The 14592-nt window shown below is 53.8% G+C and overlaps 1 protein-coding gene across 1 annotated transcript; it reads right to left on the bottom strand.

Moving 5' to 3' along the window:
- Positions 1–229: 229 nt before the first annotated feature.
- DCST1 (DC-STAMP domain containing 1) lies at positions 230–13089 on the bottom strand. Its single transcript, XM_023213886.2, has 14 exons — positions 13022–13089; positions 11701–11829; positions 10916–11055; positions 9922–10138; positions 9678–9821; positions 8656–8777; positions 8004–8161; positions 5520–5619; positions 5294–5389; positions 5028–5154; positions 4185–4301; positions 3563–3705; positions 3288–3401; positions 230–543 (listed from the first exon to the last, which is right to left on the bottom strand). Exons 2-14 carry the CDS (start codon positions 11816–11818, stop codon positions 292–294), a joined length of 1848 nt encoding a protein of 615 aa, XP_023069654.1. The 5' UTR covers positions 11819–11829; positions 13022–13089; the 3' UTR covers positions 230–291.
- Between the last annotated feature and the right edge of the window lie 1503 nt (positions 13090–14592).

Raw genomic sequence — 14592 nt, 5'->3', positions numbered from 1 at the left:
CTGCTCGGCGCTACAGGCTTCCCGCAACTGTGCGGGATGGGAACCAGGGTTCGGTCCGACCGGCTTGGGCGGCGCGCCTTCAGCAGGCCCCAGGTCTGGACCCCTCCCTAGTAGCTTCGCGGCCTCTCTGCCCGCTGTGCGCGGCCTGGCTCTGGAGAGGTCGGGCGGACAGGCTCTCCCGACTGCAGGCGAGGCAGCGCGCGGCTCACCCCAGTCCCCGACCCACGTGAAGCGTACAGGGCATTTTATTAACCGGGAAGGACGGTGCGGAAGAGCGAGCAGGACGCCTCTTCACCCCGCGTAGGCAGTGTCGTCGTTGCTGTCACTAAAGGCGGAGGAGGAGAGCTCTTCGCGGGGCGTGCAGACCGGGCACCGCTGCCGCATGTCGTCCCAGCACGACCAGCAGTACACAGCCTCACAGTCCACCGTCCGGCACACGTAGGACTCGGGCGTCTCGGGTGCCTGGCACACCACGCAGCGCCGGCGCAGCCAGCGGCGCAGGAGCGGACAGCCGCGGTGCAGGATATCCGCCAGCGGGTGGCGCTGTTGGGAGGTGGGCGTTAGCGCCAGCCCGAGAGTGAGGCGGGAAAGAAGGGGACCTGGACAGCGTTTCCTGACTGAAGTCGCCAGGTTTGACAATGCCTGCATCTTGGAGGAGGCTGGGTTGGACAAAGGAAACCCCTGGAGGGCTAGGGTGCCTCCCTCCCCAACTCTGTGATAGAGAATGGGAGGATGCACCCTCCACGTTCTCTCCCAGCAGATATCAGCCACAACTCTCATTTGCACTTTCCTGTAAATCATCTTATTTGATTCTCACAGTGAGGCTGAGAAGTGAGTAGGCCAGATCGACTCTCACTGTTGCTATCCCCACTTTACAGAGGAGAAAGGTGAAGTGACTCTTAAAGTCACACAGATAGTAAACAATCCAACTTGGCTGGACCCCAGGGACCCTGATTCCAAACAACAAACCTCGTTCACTATGCTCCCTGCCATCCCTCACGACATGTCTCCACACAGTTGTCAGGGATTCTTCATAAGCCACCTTACCCAGGAAGCAGACACTCTTTGCCCAAGAAACTCCAGAGGCCCTGCTGCCTGCCACACAGGCAGAAGAACTCCTGGGCTTGGCCTTCAGAGCCTTCCATCACCTGGTCCCTTTCTGGCCTCTTTCCCACTTTAGCCCTCCCTGAGAGCTGTCTCTTCTGAGCCAGTTTCTCCTGAGACTAGCCCCGGCACTTGGTATTCCCTTTGGATTCTGAGTCTTTGCACATTCTGCTTGGAATGGCTGTCCCGCACATTTCCATCTGTGCATTCACATTCAGTTTGCTTCCCGACCCTGTCAAGGAATCCCAGCATGTTCTTTTTGTTTTTTGGATTTCATTTTTTCACAACACATTCATTTGGCCCCTATTGTGTGTCATGGGGGCTGGGGCTATCCAGGTACTAGGGAAAAAGCTAAGCAAACACAGTCTCACTTTTATGAACTTTGTTAGGACTGATTAAATAAGAATGGTTGCCACTCATTGCTTATAATATCAGGTCCTATACTAAGATACTGTACGTAAATTATTTCAATTCTAAATTAGCCAAGCATGGTGGTGCGTGCCTGTAACCCAGCTACTCGGGAAGCTGAGGCACAAGAATCGCTTGAACTGGGGAGGAGGAGGTTGCAGTGAGCCAAGATCATGCCACTGCAGTCCAGCCTGGGCAACAGAGTGAGGCTTAGTCTCAAAAAAAAAAAAAAAAAAAAAAAAAAAAACCGGTCACAGTGGCTCACGCCTGTAATCCCAGCACTTTGGGAGGCTGAGGTGGGCGGATCATGAGGTCAGGAGATCAAGACCATCCTGGCTAACACGGTGAAACCCTGTCTCTACTAAAAATATAAAAAATTAGCTGGGCGTGGCAGTGGGCGCCTGTAGTCCCAGCTACTTGGGAGGTTGAGGCAGGAGAATGGCGTGAACTTGGGAGGCGGAGCTTGCAATGAGCCGAGATTGCGCCACTGCACTCCAGCCTGGGTGACAGAGCGAGACTCTATTAAAAAAAAAAAAAAATTCAATTATCATATAAGGCAGATAGTGTTATTATCATCTCTTTTTCAGGTGAGAAAACTGATGCTTGGAGATGTGATCACTGCCCAGGGTCACAGAATGACAACATGCATGCATGTGGAGCTTGCTGCATGCCAGCACCATGTGAGTACAACTCATTTAATCCTTACAACAACCAGATGGAGTCGTTAACCCCATTTTACGGAAGGCAAAAGCAGGCACAGCAGTTAAGTCACGTGCTCAAGGTCACACCGGTGTCATAGTAATGAGGGAAGGAGCTGGGATTCACACTTAGGCCCTCTGGCACCGGAGTCCCACACCTGACCACCACTCTAGGCTGATCTCCAGTGAGCAGGCCTTAAGATCTCTCCAGTCTTGCCATTCTTCAGAGGAAGAAACTGAGGCTCAGTGAAGTCCTTGGCCAAGGTGACACAACGTAATGAGGGAGTTTGGACTGGAGTCTGCTCCCTCAGATTCCATGAGCCTTACCATGTGCCCCTGCCTGAGGCCTTCCTGACTCCCAGCCCACCTGTCTCCTCCCATCCCCTGAACTGCACTGAGCTGCTGGTCTGCAGCCCTCTGGTAGAACCTATGGTTTTGCCTTGGGCCTCCTGTTTCTGTGCAGCCTTCTTGCTTTTCTTTGAGCAGACTATTAAATCTCATTCTCCTTTTCTGCCTGCTTCTTAATGGTCCACTGAGTGTCTTAGGCTGGGCTGAATCCTGGGGTTGAGAAACGGGCACAGCCCTGACCTTAGGAGCTGGATGGTTGGGGCCCTCAGCATGTGTTGCATCAGATCTCACCAGGCTTGGCTGGGTGTGGTGGCTCACGCCTGTAATCCTAGCACTTTGGAAGGCTGAGGTGGGCAGATCACCTGAGGTAAGGAGTTTGAGACCAGCCTGGCCAACATGGTGAAATCCTGTCTCTACTAAAGATACAAAAAAATTAGCTGGGAGTGGTGGTGTGCGCCTGTAATCCTGGCTACTTGTGGAATGGGGGGCTGAGACAGGAGAATCGCTTGAACCCGGGAGGCAGAGGTTGCAGTGAGCCGAGACTGTGCCACTGCACTCCAGCCTGGGTGACACAGTGAGATTCCATCTCAAAAAATAAAAAGAACTCACCAGGCTGGAGTAGGCCTGTGACCATTGGTGGGTGCTGGGTAGACTGAAGGGAGCTGCCCTTTGCCCCACTATACTTAAACCCAGCCAGGAGCCGGCAGCAGCACTCACGCCTGGACTTACTGGAGCCTTCTGCTGTCGCGCCCGTCTCAGGATAGCGGCCCTCCTGAGTTTGGTGAAGGCTGCTCTCTTCCTCAGTAGGTCATTGTAGAGGAACAGGATCCGCTTCTTCTCTCGCTGGGGGCAGGGAGGGGGTCAATGATATTGACAGTGAGGAGGAAGGCATCCCCCAAAGATGGAGTTGGTAGGGAGCTGGGGAGGGGTGTGTGTGTGTGTGTGTGTGTGTGCACGCGCGCATGCAGGTGTGTAGGGGTGGCGAGGTCTGGGGTGGGGCAAACCTTGGGGAAGTAGAAGGCAGCGATGACCCTCCGGAGTCGGTAGCCAAAAGCCTGTAACAGGCAGAGACACACTAACAGGCCAATTGGTAGTGCAGCTCTCCAGTAGGCCCTGGCATCCAGGCCCACAGGCTGGGGCAGGCAGGCTAGGGGAGGGGCAGACCAGGGGTCTGGTCAGGACCAGCCAAGGGGCAGGGCAGCCCTGGGTTGGACTTCCCATCCCAGTGGGAGGTGCAGGCGGGGCCTCTGATTCCCCTGGTCTCTTCCGGCCTGCCCCTCACTGCAGAACTGCCCTGTCAGTACTGTAGCCACTGGGCAAAATGTGGCACAGATCTTGCAAATCTCCATCTTGGCTGAACGTCCTGTTGGAGAATGCTGCTCTGGAGGGCTGGGGCCCTCTAGCCCCAAGACCCTGGCCTCCAGACTCCTCTGACCCAAGCTTGTCATGCTCCCCTTGTTCAAGCCTGCCTAGATGTGTTCCCTGCTCCGATTTCCCCAGCTCAAATGCTCCAACCCCCATCTCTCCACACCCAAGGCCCAGGCCCCCAACTCTTTACCTTGGTGTCTTTTGACCCTTGCCCCACCGCCCTCAATTCCTCTGATCCAAACTTTCAGCATCGCTCACGCATATTGTTTGATTCCATCACTGTCTCTGAGGAGGTGTTTAGGGCCCCAATGGTTTTTCGAAGAAGCCGGGCTAGCATGGAGTCTCCCCCGACCTTCACCTCCAGTTTATGACTGCCTGCAGCCAGGAGGGCGGGTAGGGAAGTCAGGGCAGGTGGGGAAATCAGGAATGTGTTAAGGAGGTGGGGCAGGATGTGGGGTGGATGTCGGGGAGGGGTCAAGACACAGAAATGCTTCTCAGCTGCCTGGGTCTTTCTGTCACTTCGATGAATCCTAACCCCTCCCCGCTCCCTGTTGTAAGTGTAAAGAGCCCCCCTCCTCTGCTGTAAGAGCTGTCAGGTTGCAGGGCTGATATTTGACCTTGAGGAGGACAGGGAGGGGCTGAATCATAGAAAGGGGAAAAGAAGAGGCAGAAGGATGGCCAGCACCGTGGTGCACGCCTGTAATCTCAGCACTTTGGGCGGCCAAGGCAGGTGGATCACTTGAGGTCAGGTCAGGAGTTCAAGACCAGCCTGGCCAACATGGTGAAACTCCATCTCTAGTAAAAATAGAAAAATTAGCTGGCCGTGGTGGCTTATACCTGTAATCTCAGCTACTTAAGAGGCTGAGGCAGGAGAATTGCTTGAATCTGGGAGGTAGAGATTGCAGTGAGCTGAGATCGTGCCATTGCACTCCTCCAGCCTGGGTGACAGAGCGAGACTCTTTGTCTCAAAAAAAAAAAAAAAAAAAAGAGGCAGAAGGAGGAGGCACAGTTGGAAGAACTAGGGTGGGGTGCCTCTGCAGGCATTGGAGTTCTCCAGAGAGTGTCTCTTGGGCCTGGAATGTGTCTGGGGGATGGGCTCACTGCGGAAGGAGTACTGCAGGAAGGAGTGGTGGCGGATGGTGTCGAAGATGGAGTAGAGAGCCCAGTCCAAGCCGCATAGCACCACCAGCAGCAGCAGAATGGGCAGTGTCTCCAGGAGCTCCCTCACCTGGCCAAGGAGCAGGAGGGGCAGAGCTGGGCAGCGCCACCTGTCTGGGCACGGAGCACTCTCTGGTGCCTTTTACCCTCCACCCTCACCTTCAGGCCTGTCTTTGCACCCAGGAGCCCGCACCCCATGCTGTCCTCACCATGTTGCTCATTTCTGAGGCCTGGATGGTGGGCTTGCAGGGGAAGATGACGGTTTTCTCCTCAGCTTTGCGGAGTGGCAGCAGAGTCCGTTTGCCCTGGAAAACAAATATCCACACAGTTAGGAAGCCCAAGGGCCCTCTGCCCTTTCCCCTCTGCCTTCCTGGAACATGAACCCACACGGCACATAGCAGCAAGGCTTCCCTGGGCAGTGCCACACCCACTCACCAGCTTCTTCCTGCGGTCATCGATCTGGCAGAAGTAGGTGCTGATGTAGATGTTGTCAAAACGAATGTCATGGTTATAGCTGTCCATGTAGGAGAAAGACCTGTGGGTGGATGGGCGGGGATGTCTCTTTCTCCTCCAGGTTCTCCTCATCCATCCCCAAACATGGGCTTCCTTGAGGCACAGTCTTTCAGCCAACCAGCCAGCATTCATTGAGCACCATCTATGTCCTAGGCACTGCTAGGCGATGGTGATAATAAGGAGAAGACTCTGTCCCTGCCTTCCAGTTGTATAGAGGAAGATATCCCCCTACACGATGGGTGAGATATAGCAGAAGTGAGTAGGGGATGAGGTGGGGGCTTAGAGGAGGGCATGGCCAGCCTGTCTGGGAGGGAGTTGCATGTGTGCGTCTGAGATAGGGACAGGCATGCATCTTGCAGGATGAATATTGAGCAGAGTCACAGAGACAGGAAACTCCTGGAGGTTTCAGGAATCACCTAATCCACTGTGACTCACAAGTTCTTGCCTCTTGGCTTTGCCTGCAGCGTATCTCCTGGAGGTGTGCTGGGGCAAAACTCATCCCAAACCACCATCTCTATCCTCCCCAATACACCCTGGCCCTCCCTGCCTACCCTTGAGCATGGTGCATGTGTGCATGGGTGCACGCCTGCATATATAGCTATCTCCCACGTATTTCCCAAAGCCCCACATAATGCTTCAGTTTGCTAAGGAAAAAATGTTAATTATTGCAAATGTGTTTAAAACTGTAAAAGTACATTAAATAAACTCTGTAAAGCGTGCAAAATTAGTTTCAATGCTATTGCTTCTGGGGCCCTGTAAAAATCCACATCGTTGCCTTTAAAACTACTGTTAAGTGCAAAGACATACTGTGAGCGCCCTCTTGTGGAGAGGCTCACAGAGGCGGTGCCTGGGCTTCCTGAGCCAGGGCCTGCCCTCCCGCCAGCTGTCCTTTCAGTGCATGACCTCACCCAGCTTGAAAGCCTGGAAGTACCTTTTGACTCTGTGCGTCCTTCCTTCCCTCCACAAGCTGGCTCTGAGCCTTGCTGCACCTTTCCCCTTCCCCCTCCACCTCAAGCCATCTTCCTGCCATGCTTTACCCTGGCCAGGCTCCCTAACCTCTGACCCAGCCTGGCCTCCCTGCCTCCAGACTTCCTGAGGCCATCTTGCCATCACTGCCAGTTCCAGGTCTTCCTGCAGGGCTTTCCAGACTGTTCTGGTCATGCCCACTTCAGTCCTCCAGGCCAGCCTCTGCCCTCTGTACCCCACGGATACCAGAAGCCTTACCCAAGGGACACCCTTCTTTCCTTGACCATCGCTCCCCATCTGCAGCCATTTGGAGCCCAGTTATGGCCCTTCTAGGGGCACCTTCTCAGCTCCCACACACATCCCAAAAGCCAATCCATAGAATGGCCCTTGAACCATCTCTGTCTTGTGGGTATCTCATCATCCCAACTAGACCATTAGCTTTTTTTTTTTTTTTTTTTTTGATACAAGCTCTCACTCTGACACCAGGCTGGAATGCAGAATGGAGTGGCACAGTCACAGCTCACTGCGGCCTCGACCTCCCAGTGATTCTCCTGCCTCAGCCTCCCAAGTAGCTGGGACTACAGGCATGTGCCCCATACCCAGCTAATTTTGTTCATTTTTTGTAGAGACGAGGTCTCACTGTGTTACTCAGGCTGGTCTCAAACACCTCAACTGAAGCCATCCTTCCACCTCGGCCTCCCTAAATGTTGGGATTACAGGAGTGAGCCACCATGTCCGGTGACCATGAGCTTATCGAGGGCAGGAATAGAGCTCCTTCATCTTTGTCTTCCCACAGGGCCCTAGATACACACATAGCCACTCACTTGCAGTTACTCTAGGCCCCCCACACATGGGCAGACAGAGCAACAGTCCTGTGGCGGCCCTCACCTAAGCCCTGCCCATCTCAGGTGTTTAGGAGTGGAGATGGGAAATAGAAGGTCCAGAGACCAGCAGGGGAGCTAGAGCAGAGCAAGGCCCCAGGGCAGTCCAGCTAGTCACTGGGCTGGGTGGGGTTGAGGACTTTCTTCTAAATGGAGGGAAAGTCGCTGCCAACGCAGCAGGCAGGAGAAAATGAAAGCAAAATGGAAAGATAAAAATGGCACAAAGTCAGAGCCAAGGGGAATATGAAGGGCAAGAAAAAATCAAAAGTCAAAGCTAAATGTAAAAAAAAAAAATCAGTATTGGGATAAAGGCTGGAAGGAGGTGGATGAATGAAGACAGTTGGCCTTTTAAGGCAGTGGGAACATGGGTAATGTTCTTCTGACAAAATGTCCACATTTCCTTTAACTTTGTGTAAACAAACTTAATAAAGACAAAGGTAAATAATACTCAGATTCAGAGGTGGGAATAGGCACTAGGGTTCCATCCTTACAGCCTGCCTCAGGGCAGGGCTCTAGTCCTGGGCAGAGGAGGGCTGCTGTGGTGGGGACCATGGCTTACGTGTGCAGGACCAGCAGGAAAGTGCAGGAGAGCAGCACGTGCAGCAGCCCCAGGGCCCACTCCAGCCGGGCCTCTTGGCGGTGCACGTAGTCCCGCACCTCGGTGCTCACTCGCTCCCAGCTCGTGTTGAGCCCCAGCACCCCAGCCTGCTTCTGTTCCTGGTGGAGGGCACATGAGCAAACTCAGCCTGCGGCTGCCTCGCCAGACCCAGGTCCCACCTCTTCATGACATCTGTCCCCCAGCACCCCACTTGTGTCCCCGGGACCCTTCCAGGACCTCCAGGAGTTGTCACTTCCTTCTGCTCACTACCCTCCTGGACACAGTCTTGCTCCCCTGCACCTACATCAGCTGATATCATCTCATATCTGGCTGATAGCTCCCGCCCCAGGCCAAGTGTGTACAAACCACAGGTTTGGCACTGTCTCTTCCTCACCACCTTTCCCCTCCCCTGCCCATCTTAGGTGTTCGGGGGTGGAGATGAGAAACAGAGGTCCTCCTCAACACCAGTGACATTCCCCTCCTTGTCCCCCTTCCTCACCCCTGGTCACCTCTTTCCTGTGCTCTCTCACTTGTCCTTTCTCTAGCCCTATTCCCTAATGCCCTCCTCCCACTCCCTATCTACCCCCCACCAACCCTCGCCCTTGCCTTCTACCTTGAAGTCAATATTGGCTGAAAATTCCCCATCCAGGCCACGAATAGACTGGTTGAGGGTGTCGTAGGTCTGCCCAAAGTTGCCTTCCACTGGGATGCGATTGCGGCACCAAACCTCCATCACTGGTGGACAGTGGGCGGGGTCAGGGGCCTCCCTGGGCCTATCCTCCAGGTGCAGGCCTGGTCTGCCTGTCCTTCTGTGGTCCTCCTCATCCTACTTTTTTGTCTCTCTGCCCATGGCTTGCTACCATACCAACACCGAGTCTTCCCCTCTCTGCTCTCTTTGGATCCTGCCTTCCAGGAACCAGGCCTGAGTTCCCCCATTTTTTTGTCAACCTATCCTCAACCATAACAAACATCAGTAAGGAGAGCCAGCATTTACAGAGCAGCTCCTCTGTGTGCCAGCTCTGCCACCGCCTTCACATATGTTAGCCCCGTAAATCCTCAAAAGCTCTTAATGTGGCTGGGTGCGATAGCTCACACCTGTAATCCCAGCACTTTGGGAGGCTGAGGTGGGTGGATCACCTGAGGTTAGCAGTTCAAGACCAGCTTGATCAACATGGTGAAACCCCATCTCTACTAAACATATAAAAAATAGCTGGGTGTGGTTGTGGCCACCTGTAATCCCAGCTACTTGGGAGGCTGAGGCAGGAGAATCGCTTGAACCCGAGAGGCAGAAGTTGCAGTGAGCTGAGATCGTGCCACTGCACTCCAGTCTGGGTGACAAGAGTGAAACACCCCGTCTCACAAATAAATAAATAAATAAATAAAAACCCTTAATGCAAGATCTACTGTTATTCTGCCCATGCCCATCTTTCAGATGAAGAGCCACAGCTCACAGCTTTGCTGTAACTCACCCTGGGTCACAGAGCTATTCAGCAGATAGACTGGGCTCTGAGGATGCTGTGGCCTCAGGGCCAAAACCCTCCTCATCTGTTGCTTTCCTGTCTGTCACCTACCATGGGTCCCAAGGACTCAGCGCCCTACCCCTGATGCTCCCCACCCCTTTGCAACTGTGCAGACCCTTGGCAATGCCACAGAAGAACTTGAACTTCATAGGCAGGCAGAGCAGGTGGGTGAGGAGTGGGACCCAGATGTGCTTCATGCACTGTTCATGCTTGTGGTCAAACCAACGACGGCAGCTGAGTATGGCCTGGTTTACCACATCTGTAGGAAGGAGCAAGGGTGTCTGATGTCCCCACATCTTGATCCACAACGCTGGCCCCGCATCCCACCCCACCCTCCACTCCCCAGGGATACCCCTCACAGGAGCAACGCAGCTTGGTCTTCAGCTCATACATCTTCTGTGTCGACAGGTGGAGGCTGGAGGCTGGGGCTTGGTGGGCCTCCCTGCCCTGGGCTATCTCCCCTGAGTCCACGGCATCCTCAGGTGTGTAGCCTGTCTCGCTATTCACCTGGGCATCCAGGTCCTCAAAGGTGGTGGAGATGTTCCGAGTCTCTGCTCTCAGCAATTCTTTGCTGCTCTGGGATTGGAGGTGGAGGGAGGAAAGGGCGAGGGCTGAGGCTTTAGAGCTTCTGCTGCCTGAGGGCCTGTCCTCCCCCAGTAGCTGAGCTTTGGGCTCTCACCCCAGGCTGGCAGGGAGCCTAGGCCCTGAGACACAGCCTCTCACCTCAAATTCCCAGCTGTCCATTGCCCTTGGGAGCCCCCTTCTCTCCGCAGCTGTCTTGTCTGATCCCACATGTCCTGGCTCTGCGTACCGCCGGGACTCTCAGCTCTTCCTCGGTCCTCCCATCCCAGACCCTTCTTGGTCAGTGGTTCCCCAGGTCCTTAGACCTTACCCTTCACCACTAATCTCTGAGATCATTATGCCGTCTGAAGGCCCCAACTTCCAAACCCCTCAGTCCCCATCTCCCCAACTCTCCAGCTCTCCAATTCTCTCAAACCCCAGTCTCCAGCCCTCCAATACCCAACTCTTGAATCCTCTTGTCTTCAAAACTTCTCAGCTACTCAAGGCCAAGGCCCTCAAATTTCCTAGATATTCTAGTTCAGCTGTCCAGAGTACTGACCACTCAGGTATTGGGAAATGTGTATAGAGCATGTCCCAATGGCTCAGGGGCTCTCCTGGCATTTAATGTCCCAGGACCAGGGCAGATTCTGCAATGTTTGGGAATAGTTCTGCAAAAAATGCCAGTAGTATCCCCATTGGAGAACTGTAAATCCAGGGTGACAACTCCCAGCTCAAGTAAACTTGGCTCCAGGGAGAGGGACCCCCCAGGCCCTGCCTGTGCAGATTCCTGACCAGCAGGTCCTTGAACACCGCCCGTAAGGGGGCTGTGGAGACGCGCCAAGCCGCACGGGTGTTGTTGATCTGCAGCTCCACGGTGCAGCCCAGCGATGCGATCACGTCGTTGAGATTGTGCCGCAGATTGGCCACTGGCCCTGGAGAAAGAGGCCCTGGTGGGTCACCTCCCTGTATAACCAGCACTTTCTCAAACCCGCTCAGCTCCCCTCTGCACATGGTGCCCATCTCCTAGAACTATACAGTGGTGGGGCCGAGAAGCCTATGAAAGGTCCTGTAGTTCAACCCTTGATTTTTTTCACCTTTTTTTCTTTTTTTTTTTTTTTTTTGAGATGGAGTCTCCCTCTGTCACCCAGGCTGGAGTGCAATGGTGTGATCTCAGCTCACTGCAGGCTCTGCCTCCCAGGTTCAAGCGATTCTCTTGTCTCAGCCTCCTGAATAGCTGGGACTATAGGTGTGCACCACACACCTGGCGAATTTTTGCATTTTTAGTAGAGATGGGGTTTCACCATGGCTGGTCTTGAACTCCTGACCTCAGGTGATCCACCCACCTCAGCCTCCCAAAGTGCTGGGATTACGGGCATGAACCACTGTGCCTGGCCAATTTTTTCACTCTTATAAACTGAGGAGGCCCAGATATGGGGAGGAGCTCCCTCAGGGACACAGCAAATTAGAGCAGCTGGGATGACACCCTTGCCTTTTCTCCTTCACCCAGCCTGGCTCCCATTGGATGGCCCACCCAGGGTCACTGCTTCAGTGTAACTCACTGGCCCCCACATACTCACCCACGTAGATAGCAGCCAAGGCGTATCCCAGGACAAAGAGCCTGCCTTCCTTGCCCAGCATCTTGGGTACTAGCAGGAGGCTAGCACAGCGGATGTGAGGGGAGGTCCCCCAGCCCATGGCTCCCAAGCCTGTCAGGAGAGCCCAGGAGGTGGTGAGGCAAAGTGAGGAAGCTGCCTCCCTTCCTCCTGTTTACCAGAACACCCACCTGCAACACCCCATTCTGGAACCACCACCATCCTGCCCTTATCCCCCATTACACAGACTCTGATAGACCTGCTAGGCCACTCATTCATTCATTCAGCCGCCACTCACAGAGTTCAGCTATGTGCCAGTCTCTGAAAAGGCATAGAGGGATGGCTAGAACGTAAAAAGCCACAAATGATTGACTTGTGTGTGTTTGTGTTAGGGAAAGGAGTCAAGGTTTTCTGGGCTACAGTCACACTGACCCTAGGTGCTGAGGGAGCAGAGAGAGCAAGAGAAAAACTCTGGAAACGCACTTATGCTCAGAGTGGTCAGAAGAGAGATCAGAGCCCACCTCAGTACTCCCGGTGCTCAGATACCTACAGCACTCACAGTCCCTGCCTCTAATTTTAGCCCTTAGTCATGTACTGCCTGGTATGTTTTAGCAGTTTCACATGTGTCTCCCTGTGGTCTCTGCAAGGAGACAGTGAACTTCTGGAAGCTCATAATCCAGAGAAAGAGACAGATGAGTAAATAAATGACTACAACACGGTGTGCTAAGTGCACAAGGGAGGTGCTTATAGAGCGCTGTGGGAGCCAAGGAGGGAGTAGGTATTTCTTCAGGGAGGGGTGGGGCTGAGAAGGCTGGACAAAGAGAGCATGTGTCAGCTGGGCCTGGAAGGTGAGTAAGTGTTGTTAGGAGGTGCAGATGGTATTCCAGGCCAAAGGAGCATTATAAGCTGGTCAGGGGAGCTAGAAGATTCCTGTGTTGATGGAGTGTTCACCCAATGATCGCCAAAGCAAATCCCAAATCCTTACATTTCCTCCATCTCCACTGTCCTGGTAGAGTCGCCATCATCTCTTACTGGGACTATAACCTAATGAATCTCCCTATGTCCTCTCTTGCTACCTTACACTTCAGTTTTTACAAGGCAGCCAGAGTGATCTTGCAAAAGCATAAATCAGATCATGTCCCTTCCCTGCTTCAAACCATTCAGTGGCTTTCTACCACATTTGGTGTAAAATCTAAACTCCCTAACATGGTCTACCTAGCTTGTGATGTGGCTCCTGCCACATCAGTGCCTGCTTCCTGATCTCATGCTATGCAGCCCTTTGCCCACCATGTCTACCCACACAGACCTTGTTGCTGCTCCTTGGACAAGCCGAGCTCATTCCTCCTCTCTGATCTTTGCCCTAGCTGTTCCCCCTGCCAGAAGCACTCTTCTTCCTGTTCTTCACGTGGCTGGCTCCACCTAGACATACAGGTTTGTGGCAAACCCTGTCGGGTGCCACCCCACAGTTTTTTTCTGCCTTCTTCCTTGCTAACACAACTTGGGTTTTTTGCAAGGGCAATAGCCTGGCCCTGCCCCAGCCCCTGAGGGATCAATCTGGATCTGTCCAAACCAGTCATGGTAGAACAGGACATTGAAAGGGACTAGTTCTGTGGTCTTGGCCTTCTGGCCAAAGACTTGAGCTGAGGCCAATAGTTGACAAATAGTTGCCTTACGTTCTAATGAGAGCCCCATGGAGCTATGGGTGTCTTCTTTGAGCTCACCAAAAGAGCAAAACTTGACGTTTACTCCTCTATCCCACCCTGTCTATATAAAAAGACCAGCAATATGGACCAGGCATGGTGGCTCACACCTATAATCCCAGCACTTTGGGAGGCTAAGGCAGGTGGATCACTTGAGGTCAGGAGTTTGAGACCAGCCTGGCCAACATGGCTCTCTCAACTAAAAATACAAAATTTAGCCATGCATGGTAGCAGGCGCCTGTAGTCCCAGCTACTCAGGAATGTTGAGGCAGGAGAATTGCTTGAACCTGGGAGGCGGAGGTTGCAGTGAGCCGAGATCATGCCACTGCACTCTAGCCTGGGAGATAGAGCGAGACTCTGTCTTGGAAAAAAAAAAATGACTGGCAGTGTGGATTTCCTGGAAGGGGAGAAAAGTGGCTGGAATGGGCAGGCAGAGAGGGAGAGTCTGTGGAGAGGATGGGTGTCACATGTCAAGTGAGAGACTCCAGGAGTCCAACAGGCTTCAGGGACTGGTGATGCAGGAAGGGGAACCTGCCTGGTCTCTGTAGACTGGACTCCTGCTGAGTGCAGAGCCTCATGAGACCATTCCAGGGCTGCCTCATGAGACCACTCCAGGGCTGCCACCAGAACACAGAGTGGAGGGAGAGCTCCTGGGAGAGCTCAGCCTCTGCAATGCCTCTGTAGACCTCCCCTGGACAATGAGGGCATACAAGCATGGAGACTGGTATCTGCTTCTCATCAGGGCAGGAGAGAAGCAGCCATAAGGTGCCCTGCTTTTGACGGGGCTTGGTGGCTCATGCCTGTAATCCCAGCTCTTAGGGAGGCAGAGGCGGGAGGATAGCCCATGGGTTTGAGACCTGCCTGGGCAATATAGCGAGACCCCATTCTCCACAAAAAGGAAGGTGCCCTGCTTTCTCTGCCTGGCAGGGCACGGACATGTACACTTCCAGTCTGCTGGAGGGAGGGATCCAAAAAGCAAGAGGCTGTGGGTGGCCCCTGAAGGGGGGCTTCACTCAAGGTCAGCTAAAAGAACTGCCCTCTGCAGGAAACTGGGCACTGCTGAGGTCCACACACAGCCTCCAAGGAGATGATAATCAGGCCCACTGGGACAGCCAGGGTGTGAGTGCCTGCTACACACAGGCATCCACAGTGGAATTATAACAGCATTGGTGACTTA

This window comes from Piliocolobus tephrosceles, chromosome 1 (genome assembly GCF_002776525.5).
Source record: "Piliocolobus tephrosceles isolate RC106 chromosome 1, ASM277652v3, whole genome shotgun sequence".
Classification (NCBI taxonomy): Eukaryota; Metazoa; Chordata; class Mammalia; order Primates; family Cercopithecidae; genus Piliocolobus; species Piliocolobus tephrosceles.
The sequence above is the reverse complement of the archived record's forward strand: the minus strand, read 5'-3'. Positions and strand labels throughout refer to the sequence as shown.